Here is a 24,018-nt window from a genome sequence, read left to right on the forward strand (position 1 = left end):
TAATAGTTAACATCACTTAAATGCAACAGCAAATTCTCTCATTGCTACTGAGCATTTTCTCCACTAATGTGGTTATGAGATAAGGCTGTTGCTGCAATTGGGAAGTGAACTGTGCTTGGCCAAACTAGGAGAATATTAAGATTTTCTGAGGGAAAGAGAAAAACAATTGTCTACCTTTCAGAAGAGGAACTGGCAAAAAAAAAAAAAACTACATGGAAAATATGTGAAAACGTTTTGTTTTAACCCCAAATTGAACAAGTTTACCTAGATCTTAAAAAGCAGCTCAGATGATGAGGGCGGGTGTATTACGTGAACGGACCCATCTGATTGGCCGCATATCAGAAGGACTACATTTGATTGGTCAAATAATACTTCCGCGTAAAAAACAGAGCTGGTTTACAAAAAGCTGATGTATGACACGGATGGAAATGTTTGAACCAAACATTTATCGCCATTTTCGACGTGCTTTGCGATGGGCCTATCGCACGTCCTGTTATCGCGATGACGATAATTTTTCGATATATTGTGCAGCCCTAGTACAAACACAGTAATGAATTGAATGAATAATGAATATGGAAGTATTTAAATGCCAAAAAACATACAGAAGCACAATAATAAACTATAAATAGAAACAGGATCACTTGTCATGGTCTGCGTCTGCCCCTTCCTTCATGTGCCTCCTGGTGTCCTCCATCCCTCTCTAGCTTCCCTTTTGTGTCTCATAGCGCCCTCATGTGTCCTTTGTCTGCGTCTCATTTATGTGTTTTCTGTTTGTAGGTATTCTATCATCCCCATCCCCTCCTGTTGTAGCTCCAGCCTCTTTGTCCCCAGCTTTGTGTTTGTGTGTGTGTGTGTGTGTGTGTGTCTGTTCCCCAACTGAGTGTATGTTTGTGTTTGTGTGAGTGTGTGTCCATTCCCCAATTCAGAGCGCGTGAGTGTATTTGGGTGTGATTGCGTGTGTGTGAGTCCTTCCCTCAGTCTTTTAGTTCAGTTCTGTGTTTATCTGCCCTCCTTTGGTTGTGCTTCCCCATTTGGATAATTGGTGTCACCTGTCTTCCCTCCAGCCCTCACTCCACACACCTGCTTCCTGTTTCCCTAATTGTTCCTCCCCAGTCTATTTAAGCCCGGTCTTGTCTTTGTCTTGTGTCGGTCCATTGTGGTAATTCTGTCAGTCTGCTCGTGTTGTCTCTACTGTTTGAGCTCCTGCTCGGCCCTTTGGATTTATTGGTTTTTGGCTCCAGCCCCTTTGGATATATTTTTGTTTTACTCATCCTAATAAAAAGGATTTTACTTTACATCATCTCCTGCCTCGTGTCATCTTGGGTTCCTGCGTTTTGGGTCCTACCAACACTGAACCGTGACATCACTATAGTTTGAAGCATTCAAACAATAAAGAGAAACAGGATCACTTTAGAGCATTCAAACAATTATAAATTTGAGCTGTTTGTTTAAATAGCACACAGTGATATTTTAATAGTCTAGATTAGTGTAATGTTCCTGTTTGTAGTTTTCCCCTGTTAAGTGCCCATTTATTTCAATTATTCAGTTTTATAAAAAACATTGGACATACATTTTATTATGTTCCAGTCATTAGTCATTTATATTTCAGTACTGTAGTAATTTATAGTAAATTAATTAAGTTTAATTAAGAGGGGAACCCATTTTTCTTGCATTCTTTAATGAAAAAAAGTAACAAAATAGTTATTCATCTTGGTAATTAGTTACTTTTATAATCTTGTAACTTGATAAGTAATTGGGTTACTTTTTTGATAAAGTAATCAGTAACTATAAGTAGTTACTTTTTTAAAGTAACGTTCCCAGCACTGGTAATGGGTGAAAACTATGACTCAGTAATATCTTTAGTGTTATATTTCATTTTCAGCCAAATATTATGCAAATTTCAAATATTATGCACCCAGTTTCTTCTTTTAAGACAATGTTCACCTTTTTGGTGAATTTAGTCCAAATAGTTTAGTTTATTTCCTTTTTTTTTATTTCCAGTTTTTCAAATGTTAGTTTTCAAATAAATGTTTTACACACGAGAAACTTTAAACTGAACTTTTTTAGTTAGAAACCAATGAACTAAACATTTCTGTATTAAACAGTTGATCTAATTCTGTTGCAATCAAAGGTCGATCTGTCATAAATTAAGGTAACAATTTCCCCCTTTTGGCATGAAGCCTTTAATCTCTGTAACACACTGGATTATAACCCATGTTCCTCTTTATCTGCAGACACAAGTTCCTGTTGTTGCTCTGCTGCTTGTCCCACAATGCTCCTAAGTGAGCGATTTGTTGCTGAAAGGTCAGCAGGGCAGGAAGAAAAGTGCATATTTCTGTTCAACAAAGAAGTTCTAAAAATACCTAAAAATCAAGACTTTCTGCCCTTTTTTTATTATGCATGAAAACTTCATATTTAACAGGAATTGTTCTTGAATCTGTTACAGAAAAAGTCCCTAGTTGCTTGATGCAGAAGAGGTGACATCATTGTGTTTAATCCCAAACTGTCATGTCTCCATGGCAGGTTGTGCACCACGACCCCTGCAGGGGAGGAGCCGGACAGTGGAATAGCGTTTTCCGATTTAAACACCTTGCAACTGGGAATTACCTCGCGGCAGAGGTGGGTCTCGTTTGTCCCTGGTCACTGAGTTCATGTCTTCAGATTGCACGTCACACAAGCAAGCTGATTTCCATTGATTTATTAACTGTATTTACGTGAGACTTTAGTAGACTAAAAAGGGATTTTGGATGATGTGCTGTAGATGGCAGTGTTCCCATTGTTATCCCTGCTGTCACACTTCCTTTGCTGCTGAGTATTTTTCCAGTGATGGGTGTAGGTTATCAAACTGGTGTCACTCTCAGACCTCTGAATGCTTCACTCCTCTGCAGAAAAACCCTGAATTCAAAGACGACACAGCTCAGATTGAAGGAGAGGTGAGTCACTCACTCAAACATGTGACTTCATGGTAACGGGGAGCTCTTACACACTTTTTTGCAAAATTTGTGAAAATAATTCAATGCATTGTCTATTTCCTTGCATAGAAATTCATTAGTGTAGATTATTTATGTTCCAGTGACGGAAACAATTATCTCAGCAGCCAGATATTCAAGGCCCGTCTCTGTCTCCTCATCCTGTTGTTATGCAATACTACTTGTTAAGCTCTCCCTCAGCTCTCTGTGCTGACTTCTACACACACACATAGACACACACACACGCTCAGACACAAAATCTGCCAAACTCCAAGTCTACTTCCAGACATTTCTTTCGGCTCGTTGCAGCCTGGCACATTTGTATTCTGGCGAGGTAAAGAACACAAACTCTCAGCCCTCGCACACTTTCTTATGCACATGCAGAATCTGAGACTCACAGGGGGCTTCTTACATAACGTCTGGGTGTGGGGGTGCCCAGCGAGAGGCGATGGAGGGGGGGTGGGAGGGTGGGCAGACGTGCTGTCTGCTCTGCTTCACTCGCCCGTGTTAAACTGGTTGGGTGAGTCACCATCGGAGGAGGGTGGGGGGGGGGGGGGGGGGGGGACAGAGGGAGGATGGAGAAGCTGAAGTGAGGAGCCAGCTCTGGGGAACTTCCCATTGACATGCAGGGAACAGCGGGAGAGTTTAACCCTCACTGCTGTTCGGCCTGCAGAGTTTAACTCAAGGAGCAGCAAAGTTGTGGCTCTCCGCTTGCACGTCTGTGCACTTTGATACCTCATTAGTGTAAAATGCTGTCACGGTGCTTTGGCTCACATCCATCTGTCCTCAGTCGTGCAGCAGCATCTACCACCATTTATCAACAGCGGAGCTCGTTTGTCAAAATTTAAGCGTGGAGAGATGAGGCAGCGTGACACTAAGCGTGTCGGTCCTCAGCACCGGGCCTCAGATTTATTTATAGGCTAACTGTGATTACAGTTTAAAGTATTGTAACTTGGTGTATGATTTATGCTGGGTGTCTTGGTAAATTGTGGCCCTGAGGGCTTTGTTTAAGTGCAGGTGTTTCCAGCTGAACCCCCACAAATGACTGACGTTACTAACTTATTTATCTCATGGACTTAATTCTACATAAAAACAGTTCCCACAGTTTTTCTTCTGATCCCAGATATATTAACGACAGAGACATGTGACCCTTACCCATAACCTCCTGCTTCAAAACACAATCTGATGCACATTTCTAATAAGTTTTCCAACGCATCACACTAGTTTTTCTTTCCTATATGCTGCAGAATGAGACGGACACAATGCACTCCAAGAGGAAGCACCAGGCAGCCGAGAAGATTGGTTTCATCCTGATCTCTATTCCCCATGGGAATGACATCGCCTCCTTGTTCGAGCTGGATGCCACCACGCTGCAGCGGTCTGACTGTCTAGTCCCCAGGTGGGAGCAACACTCCGTCACATATGACATTGCATTGCATTATCTCACCGGGATGCATTAATTGATACTTTATCGATTCCCTTTGGTGAATTTATTTCTTTGCATTGATTTAGCGTTGCAAGAATTTGCTGGTAATTTATCCCATCCTTCCTCAGAAACTCCTATGTGAGACTCAGGAACCTGTGCACGAACACCTGGGTGACCAGCACTAATGTCCCCATCGATGTAGAAGAAGAACGGCCAGTTATGCTCAAGGTTTTCACACTCACTCACTCACTGGCCTAAGCTAAATAGGCAGGGTAACTTAACTCTCAGTTCTTCTTCAGATTGGTACCACAAGCACTAGAGAGGACAAAGAGGCCTTTTCCATTGTTTCTGTCCCCCTGTCTGAGGTCAGAGACTTGGACTTTGCTAATGATGCCAATAAGGTCTTGGAGTCCACTGTGAGAAAGCTTAAGCACGCCCTCATTACTCAGAATGAGAGAAGGTACGGCCAACACGATCAGCATGGTTTCAGCTTTGACGCATTTACATCAATGTGTCTTTTATTTTGGTTTCAGGTTTCTGACGAAGCTGCTGGAGGACCTTGTTTTCTTTGTGTGCGTGGAGCCAAACAACGGTCAGGATGTTCTGTCCGTGGTCACCTCCACACCCAACCGAGAGAGGCAGAAACTGATGAGGGAACAAAACATCCTCGCCCAGGTCAGCACCAGGAGAACACTGGTGCAAACGCACTGTTGTTTTATTTTGACCGGCTCTGAGATCGTTTTTATTTGTAACGCACTTTACATTTCAATGAAATCTCAAAGTGCTACAGTAGGAAATCAGAAACAATGTATGGAATAATTAAAAACAATGAATAAAAACAAATAAAAAATACATAAAACCATGATCTGCATAAATAAATGTGGCTTTCTCCCTTTACTGTTTTTTTAGGTATTTGGCATCCTGACGGCTCCATTTGACGAAACCGGTGATGGTCCAATGCTGAAGTTGAATGATTTGGGAGATCATCGCAATTCTCACTTCAAGTACATAATGAGGCTTTGCTACAGGGTGCTGCGACACTCCCAACAGGACTATCGCAAGAACCAGGTATGACATGACTAAATTACAGTTTTCTCCACTATGTTATCAAGGCCTGCTGACATTTAACTACCAACATGCGGTATAGTCAAAAATAAGGTGACTTCTGACTTGAAACAGTATTAAAAAGCCAAAATGAAGAGCTTTGATTGTAATTGGGCTAACATTGGCTAATAAATGACAACTGTGGTAATAAAAGCAGTTTGGAACTAAAAATGATTAAAGTTTTCATAAAGAATCATGAAGTCACAGTAAGTACTTGTGTTTCAAGAAAAGTTCACATCAGCATCTTTACTGTGACTTAGCCAGCTAAGAAAATGATGTGTGGTAACGTATAAAAGTCCTATAAAGGCCTTGAATACCTATGAATTTATTTAGTGAGGAAGAGTATTCTAAGAGAACTAAAATGAGCCATTGTACATCGTTCTACATTTTTAAGTAAAGAATAAAGAAAAAGAATATTTATCCTAGTTAAAATTTTTTGGGGGAAAGTTGCGCTAGAGACTTGAATTACTAAATTGTTTTGGGGAAAAATCATAAGAAATTTAAGAAAATAATCTCTTTCTAGGAAGATGTGCACCCGCCATGTCTTCCGCCGGAAGGAGCAGGAAGCAGATGATGCCATGCTATAGGAAGCACTTGGAAACAATTTTTCAAATTAAAACCTTTGTCTAAGTTGTCTACTAGCTTATAAATAGAAAAAATTTCATTAGTACCAATGTGATTTTTTTATTGTGAGTGAAAGATGAGTTACACACTTTGGCAACAATTGTTGCCAATGGGGCCAAAGGGGTTGGGGTCATATCATGGAAAATCCACTTTTGGAGCTTTTTACCGTGGTATATTGTAGGGATGCCACTTTTTTCCAAACCGATACGATACCGATACTTGGATCTGAGTACTCGCAGATATGGATTACTGATATTGATACTTCAACCACACAGAAAAATGCTATCAATTGGAATACAGGTTATATTTTCTTCTCTGCTTTCAACAGAAAAAGACTGTGAGGTAGATAAAAAGTAAAATACATGAATAGAAACAATCACCAAACTAAAATATTAGGTGAACACAAATGGTAAGTTACAGTGAAGCCACTTTCAAGCAGCTGCATTGGTATCAGTTAACTTTTACTGATACTGATACCAGTATCGGTATCGGTGCATCCCTAGTATATTGTTATTCCCTTATGAGAAAAAAAAACCCAAACCCATTTTTGGCTGCATTCATGCTTTTCCGTGTTTCAGCAGCAAATTTTACGTTTAACTTTAAAAATCTTGTAAAGCGTCAATGGAAACTAATCTCATCATCAGGCCCAGCTCCTCTCCCAGACACTAGTTTCTGGTCTGAAACCTGCCTCCTCTGGCCAGCACAGGACATGTTGCTAGCTGCTGCTGTCATGAAACAGACTTGGTAGTCCAGTGGTTAGAGCACTAGACTGGATGCCTTAACCACTGGACCACCATAACCAATACAGCAAATGACTCGCCTAAGGTGCTGTTGTCGGCTGTTGTTGGAGCGGGCATTGGCGGAGTTTCACTGAAACAGACCGTTTTATTTTTGGTTATAAATTCAGGCTGACTAAAGTAACTCGTATTTAAGATAATGACATTTATATAGTTGTTTAAAATGTGCTCTGCTCATCAAAAGTCATCACAAAGGGTTATTTTTCTTTGGGCATGTAGGAATACATAGCCAAGAAGTTTTCCATCATGCAGTCTCAGATTGGGTATGAGATTCTGGCTGAAGACACCATCACGGCCCTGCTGCACAACAACCGCAAGCTGCTGGAAAAACACATCACAGCCAAGGAGATCGAGACCTTTGTCAACCTGCTGCGGCGCAACAGAGAGCCCAGGTGAGTCGTGCACACGTGCGCACAACAAACTGACCTCAAGTCAAGAATAAAACTTTTCATTTAGAATAATATCCATTCAAGCCTGGTTTTCTTTGTCAGATTCCTGGATTATCTGTCTGATCTCTGTGTGTCCAACAAGAGCGCCATCCCCGTCATACAGGAGCTTATTTGTAAATTTATGCTGAACCCCATCAACGCAGATATCCTCATTCAGACCAAGTGAGTCACACCCAGTGCCGCCTATATTTTAAGCAACTTGTCGTATTGTGAATATTTAAGCATGTGTGGACATGAACATGCTCTCTGCGGGGCAGGTTTCCTCCAGTGTGTCGGCCTCTTTTTAAATGGGTATTTTCTGCAGCAGCAGCAGCTCTAAATCTGTGTTATAGTGGCTAACTGCTTTATATGGCACACCATGTTCCTCTTTTTTTGCCCTCCACCAGACTAATCCCTAACACAGACGCCGCTGTACATTCCTCTCTTCTTACGGAGGAAGAGGAAGAGGAGGAGGTTTGGCTCTACTGGATCGACATAAACAAGGAGCCTCATGGCAAATCCATCCGCCACCTGGCCCAGGACGCCAAGGGCAACCACAGGGATGATATAGATATTATCACCTACTACAGGTGATTTAGGCTTTTACAGTGTCCCTAATCCTTTTATCTCTTAGTAACTCAAAATTTCTTGAAAATACCTAACAACACAAACACTTGCTTTCTGGCCTCTGCAGGTATCAGCTAGACTTGTTTGCTAAAATGTGTCTGGATCGTCAGTATCTGGCTATCAACCAGATCTCAAGTCAGCTACCTGTGGATCTGATCCTGCGCTGCATGTTTGACGAGTGCCTGCCCTACAACCTCAGAGCCTCCTTCTGTCGCCTCATGCTGCACATGCACGTGGACCGCGACCCTCAGGAGTCTGTGGTTCCTATACGCTACGCCCGCCTCTGGAACGAGATCCCTTCCAAGATCACCATCGCCGAGTGAGCGTCTCCTCCTGAGGTCATCTGTGTTACCACCAACCGCATCATCCTAACTATTGGATGTTTCATTTGGTTTGATTCCACAGCTTTGTGTATGAGTCGACTGACCGCTCCAGAGAAGAGATGAAGAAGAAGTTCACGCCCACCATGGTGTTCGTTGAAGAATATCTTAAAGAGGTGGTCAGTCAGACGTTTCCGTTTGGGGAAGAGGACAAGAATGAACTCACTCTGGAGGTAAATAAACTCTACTTAGGCCTGGAGCCTGTGTTGGATAGTTTGTTATACTGTCTGTTACGTAATCACAAAAATGCTGTTATTTCAGCTAGTGGTCATTACTTTATTAGCCTCATTCCGCATCAGGATGAAAACAACAGAAAAAAACAATCTATAACTTTTTACTAAATTTTGCCCTTTCTTTTTGGTATTTGAGGTTTTATAGCACCATCCTGATTCAGTCATGTGGTGGCGACGTTTAACCTAATCTAACCACTGCAGGTTCAAATCCCAGCTGCAGCCTTTCTGCATGGACTTACACGCTCTCCACATGCCTGTGTGGGTGTTATCTGGGTGCTCCGACTTCCTTCTATAGGCTAAAAGCATGAATGTCAGGTTAATTAAGACTTTAAATTGTCCCGAGGTGTTGGTGTCTCTATGTGTCCACGTTACAGACTTGTGACATGTCCAGGGTGTCCAACTCCTCTCGCTTAATGACTGCTGCAGTTCGGCACCAGCTCCCCACAAAACTACTGAGAAATAAGTGGTCAATATACTGAATGAATGAACAAACTAATGTTCGTAGCAGTGGTGTTCCCAGAACATTTTCATGGGGGGCGATTTGGGGGGGCACTCCAAATCTGCACTTATGGTACCACTGGGAGAGTTTAGCCTGTGGCTGCTCATTTCCATTAAAGAACCACATACATCCAACACATTTGCCTGAAAACTGAAACACAGAAAAACAGTTATTTGAATTATTATTATTATTATTATTATTACAAAATTTGTTTTGAATGTTAGAAGAGTTTAATGCATGTTGCTGTCTTCACAAAACATCCACAATACAAAGGGACATTTGAATAGGATGAGCAGCAGTGACATTTATACATTATTTAAAATTATATTTTATTGAACTCATTAATGGTATATCTTTTATAGGTGTTTACATTTCTGTCCTAATGAAAGATGAATTGACGCAAATTTGAACATGAGTATGATGTAGTAAAAGAAGGTGTAAATTACCAGTGAGGACCAGTGGGGTGCCCCCCCCCCCCCCCCCCCACACACACACACACACACACACCCTCACCCCCGAGAGTGACACAGATCAGGAACATAAATCAAACTTCACTGATGAAGCCGATCATGACTATGCTTTAAAAGGTCAGTTTTGTTTACTACAGTTAGTGCATCAAATATTTTCATTATAAGATTTTTACAATGGAGACATGAACATAAATCAGTTATTTAAGTTGTCTTATTTGAAAAATGATAAAGAACTAAAACTGAATTCATGTGATTATTTTGTTTATTAATGACTGCATTATTTTCTCCCTTAGGTGGTGAATTTGGCTCGAAACCTGGTTTACTTTGGTTTTTATAACTTCCGTGAGCTGCTAGGCCTCACCCGCACCCTGCTGGCCATCCTCGACATCATCATCCAACCACCGCCTTTCGTTAACAGGCTCGGCAAGAGTCCAGACGCCGGTCAGTGCAGAGACCATATGAAGGAGCTTCGTCTCTTCCTCATTTTTATTTAAATAATTAACTGTGTAAAAGTCTTTCGATTGTGTATTCCTTAGGCAACAATGTCCTTCGAACGATTCACGGCGTCGGAGAAATGATGACCCAGATGGTGATGAGTCGAGGCGTGCCCCACAACATGTCCGACTCACCTCCCACTCTTCGCTACAAGAAAGGCCACTTCCTGCCCATCAATGAAGATGTGATGGTGATGGACACCAAGCTGAAGATCATCGAGATCTTGCAAGTATGTGCTGGTGCTGCATACCCCCAAAAGTCGTTCTGCTCTTCGTCACAACGTTTTTTAACGTGTGTGCTCTTTATTTTTTTCCCCCTTGCCAGTTTATCCTGAGCGTGAGGTTGGACTACAGGATCACGCACTTGTTGTCGATGTACAAAACACAGTTTGACGAGATGACGCAACAGGACAACTCTTTAGCTGAATTGCCTTTGTTTACTTCATGTGAGATTTTACTTTCTATTCCAGGAATCTCTCATTGTTCTTAAACTTTAGTCACTGATAAATTGGCTCATTGTTTTTATTTGTCCTTCAGCTTATGAGCCACGGGTAGATGAGATTGCTGCTAAAGCGGAGAGCATGTTTGCAGGAAGGTAAGCTGGGAGGTGACTAGGGATGTCTCGATCAAAGTCCGAGTCTTTTGATTTTGAGAATCTGCTGATACCGAGTCCCGATCCGATACTTTCGATACATAAAAAAAATAAAGAAAGAAAAGGAAGGAACCGTTCCAGAATGTTCCTTATTTTTAATTTAATTACCTTTTTATTTTAATTTTTAACAACAGATCACTTCTGTGAGGTAGCTTGAACAATCAAACAATAAATAACATAATTTCTTCACTTTTGGACTTTATTGCAAATATAAAAAGTCTAATATAAAAGCAGATAGCACTTCAAGTTAAAATACCTGGCAGGGGTCTATTTGGCCTCTGCCCCCAAAATTCTTAGATACGTCCCTGGGCATGGGACGGTGTTTTGAAGCTGATCTGAATTGTATCAACTATATAAATACTACATGCTGATAAATTACTGCTTTATACAGGTACAAACGTGTAGTGGGATCAGTCTACCTACATTTTATTTTTTTAAGAACTTTGTTTTGTTTTATTGGTTTTTATTTTCCCTATCTTCCTGTCCTGTCTGTCTCTGATCTTCCTGCATCTCTCAGTCCTCCAGAAAAACTCCTGCCTGCTTCCTTCTTTTTCACCTCACAAGTAACTTTTTAACTAGCAGATCAAATTGATCTATTGATCGCAAAAAAAGCGGGGTGTGGGTCACGCTGCCCGGCTGCGCCAGTGACGAGCGCTGCAGCGCGAGCGTGTCCACACGTCATGCTCAAATACAGGCAGAACTTACCAGAGAGAAAATGAACGGACAAGAATGACTGTGTGCTAATTATATACTTTTTTGGTGACGCCACTTAGAAACTTAGAAAATGTTACTGTGGTCATGTGCAGAACGCAGCTGGAGTTCATGAATAATCAGCGGTCTGCCCGCCGCTTTCTTCTTGCTCCATATAATCCATATAATATAGGTAGAAACTGGATCTATTTTGTGCTCCTTCTGGGTGTGTAAGTTAAGGGCGTCAGGGGAGCCTGACAACCTTTAAGGAGAACCAAGTTTCTCTCCTGTAATTTGAATCCAGTATCCAACTCCGGATCGGGGCTTGGATCGGGAAGTAAAGCCCGAGTCCCGATCAGTCTGAAACCACGTGATCGGGGCCGATTTCTGATCATGTGATCGGATCGGGACATCCCTAGAGGTGACTCAAGTTGTTTCCTAGATATTAGCAAACCAAGCTTAATAGATGCACACGTCTGTGTCTTCAGTTCAGAATTAAACACGGTGGAGTTAGACGACGAAGGTGGCCGCACGTTTTTGAGGGTTCTCTTGTATCTCATCATGCAAGATTATCCACCGTTGGTGTCCGGGTCCCTGCAACTCATCTTCAAACACTTCAGTCAGAGGGACGAGGTGCTACAGGCCTTCAAACAGGTACCTACACCCAACATGTCAGTGTGTTAAATCATATCAGGATTGGGAAGGTTAGCTAAAAAGCTATTATTACAATACAATGATTTTCTTGAGAAGTGCACAAAGAATTCTCTTGATGTTTCCCATCAATTTCCATTGTCTCTGTGGACTCCAGGTCCAGCTTCTTGTTTCGGAAAATGACATAGAGAACTACAAACAGATCAAGAAAGACCTGGATCAGCTGCGTCTGACTGTGGAGAAATCTGAGCTGTGGGTGGAGAAGAGTGGAGGCTACAGCAATGAAGACCCAGAAGCTGGGCAGGGCAAAGAGCCAAACATGGAGGTAGTGCACCAACATTTTAACACAAACTCATCAAGATGTATGTCTTATTTGGCGAATTATACAACTTTCTTTTAGAGTTTAACCCCCCTTTTAACCCACTCCTATAGAGAAACCTTCATGCACAAGCACGTGTACACACACACACACAGGTGTAACGTACCAAGTGGTCAATTTTTCACCATCAAATTGAGCAAAAAGTGACCTTTCTTTTGCAGACATAAGCCCGACATCTGTTTGGCACCAAATCCAAAACAAGACTGCCCCAGTTCTTGCTGCTGCAAGAAGACAAATCATTCTCACTCAAGGCCTCATGCAGACTCTTGCATTTTCACTCTGAGGAAAAGTCATCTTGAATTATAAATAACTGTACAGCTTATAAATTGGAATAATCATGTGTTGAATGAACAAGCTGTTTGAATCAGATGTTTGAATAATCTGTGCCTAAACCAATGATGGCTTTAAAATGAATATTGTTCCTGCAATGATCCATTTCAGATCTTCTCTACACCAGATCAGTATGTGTTTGATTTAACAAGTTAATCAATATCTACGCTCATACACATTATAATAAGATAATTATTAATGTTAATATTCTCTTCACATAAGTGTTTTAAAACATTCTCACTCCCACAAAGAGTTAACCTCTCGGAGGATCTGAGTGAAGGCGTGATGTCTGAGAGATGTTTTAATAATAATAATAATACATCGAACTTATATAGCGCTTGTTTAGGACACTCAAAGACGCTTTCATGCACTCTGACCACCACCAAAGCCCTCAAACGAGTCAAATTCTGATTTGCCAGATTTGCCAAATTTATCAACAATGTGGGTTTGATAAAACAGAAATTACTTCCCGATTAATTCAGTTTCCAGCTGACTCCCGATTCGGCCAAATTGGGGAAGAAGCAATCTAGAAACCATCTCTTTTGACATCCAGTCAAAAGCCTCTCTGCAACGCTGCGAGTGATACAGACACACAACGGCTCATCTAAGAGCCAACAGTAGCCTCCGATGCAAACAAGCATTCCAGCTTCCTGGAGAGAAAACGTCCAGAAACGTTGAATTAAAAAAGTCGCAAGCAGATTTCCAGTTGCTTAACTAGTAAAAATATGTTCGTAATTTCCTGTGAAACCTTTTTGGATTCTTGCTGTCATCTTTTTCTTTGCTTGTTATCACATGAACTGCTGAAATCATGCGTGGTGTTTCAAGTCTCCTGTGATTTAGTGACCTTACGGCGGGACCAGCTGTGTGGAACGCTTAGGCTGCCGTTTAGCATCTGAAACGCTCCCGGTGGGAAGGGAGTTTGTGGGTAAAATGCGTCTATTACGTTAAGCGACACTTCTGTTACACACTGCTTCTGTCACATGTCACTTCCATTATGTGCCACCGAAACTTACCAATTTAATACTTTTTTAATCCAGGTACTTTTCACGAACAGGCGCCGAAAACCTCCACCTAAACTTCGTGTGAGGTTCAGGTCGATGGGTGTTCTACAGTTAGCTCCGGTAGGGTTGAAGCTAGGTGGCTACATCCGTTAGCTCGGCTCCCACCTCCGCGTTAGCTTTGGGTTAGCCAGGGTTAGCTTCAGGTTAGCTCGTAGCTAGTTCGCCCGGGTGTCGTCACTCGATCCCAGCCTTACAGCCCCACCCTCAGCTCCTCCTCTCTTCCCTTTTATGGAATTGTCTGGGCTGGACGGAACCTGTGACACGGTCAAAATGGCGGTGGTGGCCACCTCCCATTATAGACAAAAAACGTGTTATTGGAGTCTATGGAATCGAATTGTCCAGTATGTACAGTCTATGTGTGCCACATACACATCCACTGGAAAGTCTTTGGTAAGACTATAACTTTAACAGAATTCTACAAAAAAAAAATCGTACACAATTCCTGAAAGGGAGAAAAATCTGGATTGCTGTTTCAATATATAATTTTTTTGAAACCCGAGTTGATCTTAATCTACAACGTTTTTTCAGGAGGGCATCCTGAGCCCAGTGCAGGATGGGTACAATAAGCCTCAGATCGACAGTAACAAGGAGAACAACTATACCATAGTTAAAGAGGTGAGAGGCGTGTCTTTGTGGTATCATTAAAGCTGTGTGGTCCTCCACAGATTGGACTGAAAATGAGATATTTTTTCATCTTTAGATCCTCGCGCGGCTCATTAAGTTGTGTAATCCTGGTAAGAAGCTCCGTTTGCAGCAGCAGAGGCTGCTGAAGAACATGGGAGCCCACTTGGTGGTGCTGGACTTGTTGCAGATCCCCTATCAGAAGGTAGGGGAACAGAAAGCCACCCAATGTGATCTAGTGGATGACTTCCTGTCCGATTCTCTGAAAGTGTCTTTAACTGTTTTTCCACAGCCGGATGAGAAGATGAAGGGAATCATGGCCCAGGCTCACCAGTTTCTGCAAAACTTCTGCCAGGCAAACCCTCAGAATCAAGTCCTGCTACATAAATACTTGAACCTTTTCCTCACTCCTGGGGTTTGTTGACATTAGCACACCCTTTCTAATGTTTCATCATCATCATCCAAACTATTAGCACGGCTTTTTCCTCCCCAGCTACTGGAAGCCGAGACGATGCGTCAGATCTTCATGAACAACTTCCAGCTGTGCAGCGAGATCAGTGACCGCGTGATCCATCACTTCGTCCACTGCATCGCGACACACGGGAGGCACGTTCAGTACCTCAGGTTCTTGCAAACCATTGTGAAAGTTGACGGGAAGTATGTGAAGAAATGTCAGGACAAAGTCATGACTGAGGTGAGGAGAAAGAGAAGCAAATACAGTTAGGAATGGCAGCTTCTTTGCTGATATTTGGTGTATTTCCTGGTTTTTGTTCCCGTTAGCTGGTGACTGCCGGTGAGGACGTGTTGGTGTTCTACAACGACCGCTCGTCGTTCCCGGTGCTGCTGCAGCTGATGGCCTCTGAGCAGGAGAGGTCAGACCCCAACGGAGCTCTGGCGTATCACAACACTCTGGTGGATCTGATGGCTGCTTGCACCGAGGGCAAGAACGTCTTCACGGAGCTGAAATGCAACTCTCTGCTACCTCTGGATGACATTGTTAAAGTTGTCACTGATGTGAACTGCATTCCAGAGGTAAACCCCAGATTATTTTACTATTTCTACCACAGAGTCATTTTGATGTAAAAATGTGTTTTCTGATCTGAAACAATAAAGTTTTTCCAGAAAAAAAAGCAAAAACAGAAAAAAACTGGAAATTTGTTTTGTGACGATTTCCTGCTCCTTTTGCCTCCAGGTGAAAATGACCTATGTGAACTTTGTGAACCACTGCTATGTTGACACAGAAGTAGAAATGAAGGAGATCTACACCTCCCCCCACATGTGGAGTCTCTTTGACAACTTCCTGGTTGATATGGCTACTGTAAGACACAAACCAGTCGTTCTCTCTTTAATCAGGCCGTGCACATCAAGAGTGGGCTGAAGATCGTGTTTTTTTTTTGTTTTTATGTTAAAGATGTGCAACACTACCACAGACCGTAACCATGCCGACCAGGCCCTGGAGAAGTATGTGATGGAGTCCGTGATGGCTTTTATCAAGGGTTTCTTCCACATGCCTTTTTGTGTCAACAACTCCTCACAGCAGGTTACATTTTGCGGTCTCTAAAAAGCAGACATGCTTTCAAACATTTAACCTTCTTACGATAAAAATACTTAACAGCCCCCGTTTCATCGAGAACCTTGTGGTTTCAGGTGTTTCTGCACAGAGACGACGTTGGCATCATCTAAACTGACATTTGCTCTCATTTAGTGGTGCGCGTAGAACTTCAACCTTTTTCCTCTTTGCAGATTAACAACTCTGTCTTCATCAAGCTGATCCAGTCATGCTTCAGGATCTACAACTGCACCTGGCTAAGCCCAAGTCAGAAGACCCTCGTGGAGATCTGTATCAACACGTTGGCTGAAGTAGGTGAGTCGTGACTTTCAGCTGGTCCAGATTTAAACTGGTTTTAGGTGACATTTACACCGGTGGATCATTTTTCATGTTCTTTCCTCAGCTAAAACTCTGAACATAGCCATCCCCGTTGATCTGGACGGTCAAGTCACTACAATGTCTCTTAAGGTCCACACCAACGTGGTGCAACGAGCAGCCAAAGACTGGAGGACGTCTGCTCGTCGCCCTCGCAAGGAGCCTCTGGGCGGCCTGGACTACAAGATCATTGAGAATTTGCAGGTACTTTTTGGTTAAAAGTCTCTTGCTGTGTAGTTTAGGTCTACTGGAGTTTTTGAGTCGAGAATTAAATGAAATAAAATGTTGGTCTCCTCATTTCTGTCTGTCATGCAGCTGGTCGTGTGCTGTCTGGAGAAGCAGATCAGCCCAAAGATCCAGGCTGAGTTTTCTGTCCTGGTGGATGTTCTTCACAGCCCCGAGCTGCTGTTTCCAGAGGCTGCGCGGCTACGCTGTGATAGTGAAACCTTCATGACCACGTGAGTGGCTGATTAAAGCACTTATCTAGCTACTGATGATTAATGACGTCACGCAGATTTGTTTTTTGGAAAAACATCTTAAATATGAACACCATTAAGGTCATTTGGAGGCCCTGGAAACAAAACAATAAAAAAATGAAAGGAACTTGCAAGTTAGCGATGGTACACTGTGCTACATTTAACTTGTTGCATAAAAAATGAATCAAACAGACTATGAAACCACCAGGCCTGCAGTTATTCTGCTACAGCTCATCTGTGGCGGTCAATAATGCATCGCTTTGTTTTATGAGCTCCCTGCCGCACTTGTTGGAAACTACTATAAATGATACAGGCCTTGTTTTGTCGCTCTGCCAGTCTAATCAAGCACACCAAGAGTCTCATGGACAAGGAGGAGAAACTGTGCATCAAGATCCTGCAGACTCTCAGGAAGATGTTGCACAAGAGGGAACCTTTTCAGGAATCTGTGAGTGATTAAATATGCAAACTTTTATCTTGTGCAAAATCCCCGTGTCGCATTAATTAGGTGAAAGTATTCAGAAGTGTGCAGCGGGTAAGGGCCTGCCTCCATCTGCCATCAGCACTGTCCTCCCATCAGCAGTGCAGCAGTGGAGTTTGTGTTTTCTCGCAGGTTTTCTCGGCCCAGAGCCCAGACTCCCCTCATCAGTATGCTGTGTTACATAAGGCAGGGGAGGCACTCGAGGACACACTCACACTGAGGAGGAGAAAAGAAAGGAGGAAGCAAGGGGAGGAGGAGAATGTGTGTGTGTGTGTGTGTGTGTGTGTGGTGGTGGGGGGGGAGGGGGGGGGGAGGCAGGCACTGAACAAACAAATCAATACTGCAGCAGGAGGGGCGTGCAGGACCCCGTGTCCTGCTGCACGTCCATCCCCACCACAAACCTAAAAGATTTTAGTGAAGGGAGGTGAAGGTTTTGGTTGGAAGGTAGCGTTATCGGCGAAGAGTTTCATTGGTGAGAGACGATGAAACAATCCCCAAATTTCAACCACTTTTCACCTCTCAAGGTTTAGAAAAATCCAACAAATACTCCAGAACTGTGGAGCTCTCCGACTGTCATTTAACTTCGTAAAGGATTTAAAAGTATGAAGCAGTCATTTTTAAAAAAGCAGCCTGTTTTAGCCCAAAAGCCAGACGACACCGTAGTGATGTGTGAAGTGTCAGTCTGTGTGGGTGTTGGAGAGCGTTCTCGAGCAGGTGTTTGGGTCCTCTTCTTTGTCATTTCCCTTCAAGCCTGAGTGTGGAGCTGCAGCCTCGCTACACGGGAGGGAGAGGGAGAAGACAACGACTGATGGAAATAATGAGAGAGGGAGAAGCAGGCAGACAAAAACAGAAGGAGAGGAACAGAGTGACAGCTTAGGCAGCAGAGGTTGGTGGCTCCCTTGGGGTACAATGAGTGGGTGGAGGAGAGTCAGAGAAAAGGAAGAAGCCATGTGAGGAGCCATGTGAGAGGAGGGTGGAGAGTGGAGGCGGGGGGGGGGGGGGGGGGGGGGCGTCTGAGGGATTGGAGAGAAGCGGAGTCTGCTCGGTCCATGAGGAGACGGGGCAGGGGGTGCGCTTATGTAACAGCCTGCAGTGGCTGAGCCAGAGTCACGTGGACTATCACGTTCTCCTCCCTCCCTCCCTCCGCTTTCTCCTCCTTTGCTTTCGTCTCAGTCTCGCATTCAGCCTGCACTACCAGCATATGCTCCCCGCCTAATCCCTCCCAGACCCTGACCTGTGTTTGCCCAGATCACGTCAGGCGTGCTGTTGGACAACACGAAGGAAAACCTGCAGCCACACCACAGAGATGTGTCGCCCGTATCTCTGAAACCAGGGCTGCTGTAGAAACGTTTGTGATCTAATGTGTTCCGAAGAGTTTTAGGGTGTCGGACTCCTGTTTCATGTTAAAAACGGACATAAGATTATTTCTCACCAAAACAAAAAACAAGCTTTAAAACCCGTTTATGAATGACTCGAGTTATTTTGAGCTTTCATAATCACTTTAAACAATCTAAAGAGGATTTTTTTTAAAGATGTTTATTTTAAACGTTAAGTCTCTGAATAGACGGGTGTCATGTGCTGTCATATGTACAGCGCACGGCTTGTTTACAGTACACTTATGTAACGTGCACGCCACTTCCTTTCCTCCACACTCATCCCTGTCATTCACACACTCAGTTTCTCTGTCCGTCCGTCCCCGTCGCCTGCCAAGTTTCTCACCACCCACCCAAAGACAAAGCAGATTTACAGATTACCACTCTCTTGATGCTAAGTGCATCACATGCATGCATGCAGACGCTGAGACTTGCACGGTGCCGTTCTGACTGTCTCTGTGAACTCGTCCTGCAGGGTTTTCCTCTAATGATGAAGAGTGACAGGCATCCCACTGGACCATAGCTTAGCATTTTATAGAAATGGTGTCTCAGGTAGAGGGATATAACCTTCGTAACTCGTAAAGTTTGACATTTGGTGGTATTAAAGCTGACGCGGCATTAAAAAGTGAAGTTAGGACAGGTTGGGTAGATAAATGGAGCTCATGGACCATTAAAAAATGGTGGCTAATTTGTGCTAAAGCGGTGGTCTTTCTTATCCCTTGCCTTCATATTTCATACTCCCATCAGTCATGTGTCTGGAGCCTTATGTTTTGGTCTCCATGGTGATGCAGGATTAACATGTTTGTCTGGTCTAGTCATGAATTTGCAAAGGAGGTCTACATGTTAGACATGTGGAAATGCCTCCAGAGCTGCAGCAGAGCAGCTTGGCCTCAGGGCCACCATGAGCAACATCAGCGGTCTCTGTGAACAGCATTTGAATTCAGTTCAATTCAAGTTTATTTATATAGCACCGAGTCGTGTCAAGGCACTTCGCACAGCAAACATTCCAATACAGGTCAGTTCATTAAGCCAATCGGAAAAAAGTTTCCTGTATAAGGAACCCAGCAAATTGCATCAACAACAATCCTCATACTAAGCAAGCATTTAGCGACAGTGGAAAGGAAAACTCCCTTTTAACAGGAAAAAACCTCCAGAGGATCCTGGCTCTGTACAAGCAGCCATCCACCACGACTCACTGGGGATCGAGAAGACAGAGTAGACACATGCACACACCAACACCAGCCCACCTACACACAAACACAACATAATATACCAAGTAATGTTTCTATGGCTACATTGTGATTTCTTATTAAATATTCTATTTGGTGAGAGATAAACTTTATTGTCTTTATCCTAGTGAATCTATAATTAAATGAGTAAACGAGTAGTAGCACATTCAATGTCAAAGAAAGTAAAATGTTATCAGGAGAGGGAGAATGTTTAAATGGTTAGCAACAGTGTTCAAGCCGATGGCCCCCACCATGAGGGCACCACAGGTCAGCAGATCATTGTAGCTTCTTCTGGAGAGATAAACACTTAGAGAAAAAATAAAGTTAACAGCTGAAATGGGAAATAATAGAGTTAAAGAGTAAATTGTAGAAGAAAGCAGTCGAGTGTGGAAAGTGGTCAGTATGCCCTCCAGCAGTCTAAGCCTATAGCAGCATAGCTACAGAGACAACTCTGGATAACCTAGCCTTTTAGATGGAGGCATGTTGGAGGCAGGGCAAGGTAGAGCCGTCTTTACCGACTGTACACTCCACCTCCCTCTACTCCCCCACTTGTCCAGATCCAGGCTAACAGCCGATTTTAACCACAGGCCCTATCAAATAAAAATGTTTTAAGCCTAGTCTTAAAAGTAGACAAGGTGTCTGCCTCACGGACTAAAGCTGGGAGCTGATTCCACAGGAGAGGAGCCTGATAACTAAAAGATCTGCCTCCCATCCTAATTTTAGATATTCTGGGAACCACCAGTAGACCTGCAGTCTGAGAGCGAAGTGCTCGGTTAGGAACATATGGAACAATCAGGTCACTGATGCATGATGGAGCTCGATTATTAAGAGCTTTATATGTGAGAAGGAGGATCTTAAAATATATTCTGAATTTAACAGGCAGCCAATGTAGGGAAGCTAAGACAGGAGAGATATGATCTCTCTTTTTAATTCTCATCTGAACTCTAGCTGCAGCATTTTGGACAAGCTGAAGACATTCTGTGGACTTCTAGTTTTTCAGCATCACTCCTGGAAAGGATGCTTCTAATCTTAGCAATATTCCGATGGTGGAAAAAGGAAATCCTACAAACCTGAATAACCTGGGATTTGAATGACATGTCCTGGTCGAAGATAACACCAAGGTTCCTTACTTTGTTCTCTGAGATTAATTTAATGCCATTCAGGTCAGGTGATTGACTAAGCAATTTCCTTTTCTGAATTTCAGGTCCAAAGATGAGAACTTCAGTCTTGTCTTGATTTAAAAGCAAAAAGTTTAGATTCATCCAATTTTTTATGTCTTCAAGACAAGATTGTACTCTAACTAAACGATTAGGTACATTAGAGTTAATGGATAGATATAACTGAGTATCGTCAGCATAACAGTGGAAGTTTATCCCATGTTGTCTAATGATTTTACCAATTGGAAGCATATATATAGTAAAAAGAATTGATCCTAGCACTGAACCCTGTGGTACTCCACAAGTAACCCTGGAGTATGAAGAAGATTTGCCATTTACATTTACAAAATAAAATCTAGCGCTGTTCCTTTGATCCATACAACATGTTCAAGCCTTTCTAAAAGAACATTGTGATCAACTGTGTCAAAGGCAGCACTGAGATCTAACAAGACTAGAACAGACACAAGATTCTTATCTGAGGCCATGAGAATATCATTTGTAATTTTCACTAATGCAGTTTCAGTGCTGTGATACTCTCTAAAACCAGACTGAACAGATCATTAGTGTTTAAATGCTCATATACTTGGATGGCCACTATTTTCTCCAGGACTTTGGATAAAAATGGAAGGTTAGATATTGGTCTATAATTCATTGGGTCATCTGGATCCAGAGAAGGCTTCTTAAGTAAAGGTTTGATTACAGCTACCTTAAAATCCTGTGGTGCATATCAATTTACTAAGGATAGATTGATTATATCTAGAATGGGGGCAGTAACCAAAGGAAAAGCATCTTTAAATAATTTGGTTGGGATTGGATCTAAAATGCAAGTTGAAGATTTAGATGAAACTAATATTTTTGATAACTCTGAAAGCTCAACTAGAACACAGGTGAGGTTCTACAGTCACCTCTGATGCTGCCTCACTTACCGAGGAAGAAGAAATCGCATTAGGGAGGATGCTAATTATTTTGTTCCTAATAGAATTAATTTTACTCGTGAAAAATCCCATAAAGTCGTTGCTGCTGAGGGCTAAGGGAATAGATGGTTCAGAGCTATGTTTCTGTGTAAGTTTGGCAACTGTAGTGTATGAACAGATGCTGACACATCTAAATGACAATCAGGTAATGGACATTTTTCAGTCTGGTTTCAGAAAACAGCACAGCACTGAAACTGCTCATGTTCGGGTGTTTAATGACATTTTTCTCGCTTTAGATTCAGGTTTCCATGTGGTTCTGCTACTTTTGGATCTATCAGCAGCATTTGACACGATCGATCATAACATCTTGATCACCAGACTTCAGACTTGGGCTGGCATTTCCGGTTCAGCCCTAGATTGGTTCAGGTCATACTTTTATAACAGGTCCGCTAGAGTCATGTTGGATGGCTGTTCATCCGAGTCACAACCACTCCGTTGGGGTGTCCCACAAGGTTCAATACTCGGCCCGTTACTATTTAACCTCTATATACTGCCCTTAGGAGCCATTTTCAGAAGGCACGCTGTCTCATACCATCTTTACGCTGATGACTGTCAGATCTACTTTTCATTCAAGCCAACTCAATCAATGCAAGTTCTGTCTGATTGTATCGATAATGTTAAGCTTTGGCTTGCTGATAACTTCCTCCATCTGAATGACTCCAAAACAGAAGTAATTGTTTTTAATCCTCACAGCATCCCGGCTACTCATCAACCTGACCTCAACTATCTCTCACCTAATGTCTCCACTGTAATTTCCAACCTTGGAGTTAAAATAGACCAGGCTCTGAAGATGGATGCTCAGGTCAATAACACAGTTAAATCATGTTTTTACCACCTCAGGTGTATCTCTAAACTTAAGCACATCCTGAGTGTCCGTCTTCTCAAATCAGTAGTCCACACTTTCATCACTTCACGGCTGGATTACTCCAACTCCTGCTTATACGGCATCAGTAAAGCAGCTCAATCTAGACTTCAGCTAGTCCAGAATTCAGCAGCTAGGTTCCTGACTGGAGTTGACAGAAGACAGCACATTACACCAATTCTAAAATCTCTCCACTGGTTGCCCGTTCATCTCAGGATCAATTTCAAAATCATGCTGCTCACTTATAAATCCCTGAACAGTCAAGCTCCTCCATATCTGTGTCAACTCGTCCATTACTACAATCCGCCTCGTGCTCTCAGGTCTGAGGATAAGCTCCTCCTAGCTCTTCCAAACGCACGTCTGAAAAGCCGTGGAGAAAGGGCTTTCTCTGTCTGTGCTCCCAAGCTGTGGAATGCATTACCACTACTAGTGAGGCAAGCACCAACAATTAGCATTTTTAAATCTCGCATGAAAACTCACTACTTCAACCTTGCATATAATACATAATCATGGACCACTTTCGACATCTGCATTCTTTCTACAATAGAGTGCACAATAATTAACATCTGTATTACTGTGGTTCTTTCATATGTTTTTATCTGTTGTTTCACATTCCTTTGTGTTTTTAGTGTTTTACGACTGTTAGTTCGAGTATTTTCTTGTTTTCATTTTTTCTTATAAACTATGCTTTAAATGTCATTCTGAACGTGTTAATTAACTGTAATCTTTATGTACAGCGCCTTGTCTGGTTGTAATGCCATGTTGAATGCGCTTTATAAATAAAATGGTATGGTATGGTATGGTACTGTATCGAAAAGAAATTTAGGATTATTCTCATTCTCCTCAATTACCGATGAAAAATAAGCAGTTCTTGCTTGTTGAAGCTTATTTTTATAAAGCACAAGACTATTTTTCCAGGATTAGTAGGACTCCTCCTGGTGTGTAGAGCACCATGTTCTCTCCAATTTTCTAGAGTTTTGTTTTAAAGTTCGTAAATGAGAATTAAACCAGGGAGCCAACTTCCTGTCCCTAATTACCTTCTTTTTTTAAAGGGGCAACATCATCTAATGCCACACGTAAAGAAGAAGTAACATTATGAACTAAATCATC

General features: G+C 42.5%; 1 protein-coding gene across 2 annotated transcripts in view; it reads left to right on the forward strand.

Annotated features, from left to right (window-relative positions):
- The window catches only part of itpr2 (inositol 1,4,5-trisphosphate receptor, type 2), a 74,854-nt gene that overhangs the window by 10,397 nt on the left and 40,439 nt on the right, over positions 1 to 24,018 (forward strand). For both annotated transcript variants that reach the window (XM_054733190.2, XM_054733191.2), the window contains 29 exons: positions 2,524 to 2,619; positions 2,889 to 2,933; positions 4,217 to 4,368; positions 4,524 to 4,623; positions 4,695 to 4,855; positions 4,929 to 5,070; positions 5,305 to 5,463; positions 7,140 to 7,312; positions 7,412 to 7,531; positions 7,756 to 7,938; positions 8,043 to 8,294; positions 8,381 to 8,528; positions 9,851 to 9,998; positions 10,094 to 10,281; positions 10,377 to 10,497; positions 10,589 to 10,646; positions 11,882 to 12,047; positions 12,202 to 12,369; positions 14,343 to 14,429; positions 14,515 to 14,640; positions 14,728 to 14,850; positions 14,929 to 15,129; positions 15,216 to 15,467; positions 15,628 to 15,753; positions 15,847 to 15,975; positions 16,179 to 16,299; positions 16,388 to 16,563; positions 16,675 to 16,817; positions 17,172 to 17,280. In XM_054733190.2, the coding sequence (XP_054589165.2) occupies positions 2,524 to 2,619; positions 2,889 to 2,933; positions 4,217 to 4,368; positions 4,524 to 4,623; positions 4,695 to 4,855; positions 4,929 to 5,070; positions 5,305 to 5,463; positions 7,140 to 7,312; positions 7,412 to 7,531; positions 7,756 to 7,938; positions 8,043 to 8,294; positions 8,381 to 8,528; positions 9,851 to 9,998; positions 10,094 to 10,281; positions 10,377 to 10,497; positions 10,589 to 10,646; positions 11,882 to 12,047; positions 12,202 to 12,369; positions 14,343 to 14,429; positions 14,515 to 14,640; positions 14,728 to 14,850; positions 14,929 to 15,129; positions 15,216 to 15,467; positions 15,628 to 15,753; positions 15,847 to 15,975; positions 16,179 to 16,299; positions 16,388 to 16,563; positions 16,675 to 16,817; positions 17,172 to 17,280 (4,173 nt within the window). The remainder of the gene's footprint in view (positions 1 to 2,523; positions 2,620 to 2,888; positions 2,934 to 4,216; positions 4,369 to 4,523; positions 4,624 to 4,694; positions 4,856 to 4,928; positions 5,071 to 5,304; positions 5,464 to 7,139; positions 7,313 to 7,411; positions 7,532 to 7,755; positions 7,939 to 8,042; positions 8,295 to 8,380; positions 8,529 to 9,850; positions 9,999 to 10,093; positions 10,282 to 10,376; positions 10,498 to 10,588; positions 10,647 to 11,881; positions 12,048 to 12,201; positions 12,370 to 14,342; positions 14,430 to 14,514; positions 14,641 to 14,727; positions 14,851 to 14,928; positions 15,130 to 15,215; positions 15,468 to 15,627; positions 15,754 to 15,846; positions 15,976 to 16,178; positions 16,300 to 16,387; positions 16,564 to 16,674; positions 16,818 to 17,171; positions 17,281 to 24,018) is intronic.

Source organism: Nothobranchius furzeri, chromosome 4 (assembly GCF_043380555.1).
Source record: "Nothobranchius furzeri strain GRZ-AD chromosome 4, NfurGRZ-RIMD1, whole genome shotgun sequence".
Lineage (NCBI taxonomy): Eukaryota > Metazoa > Chordata > Actinopteri > Cyprinodontiformes > Nothobranchiidae > Nothobranchius > Nothobranchius furzeri.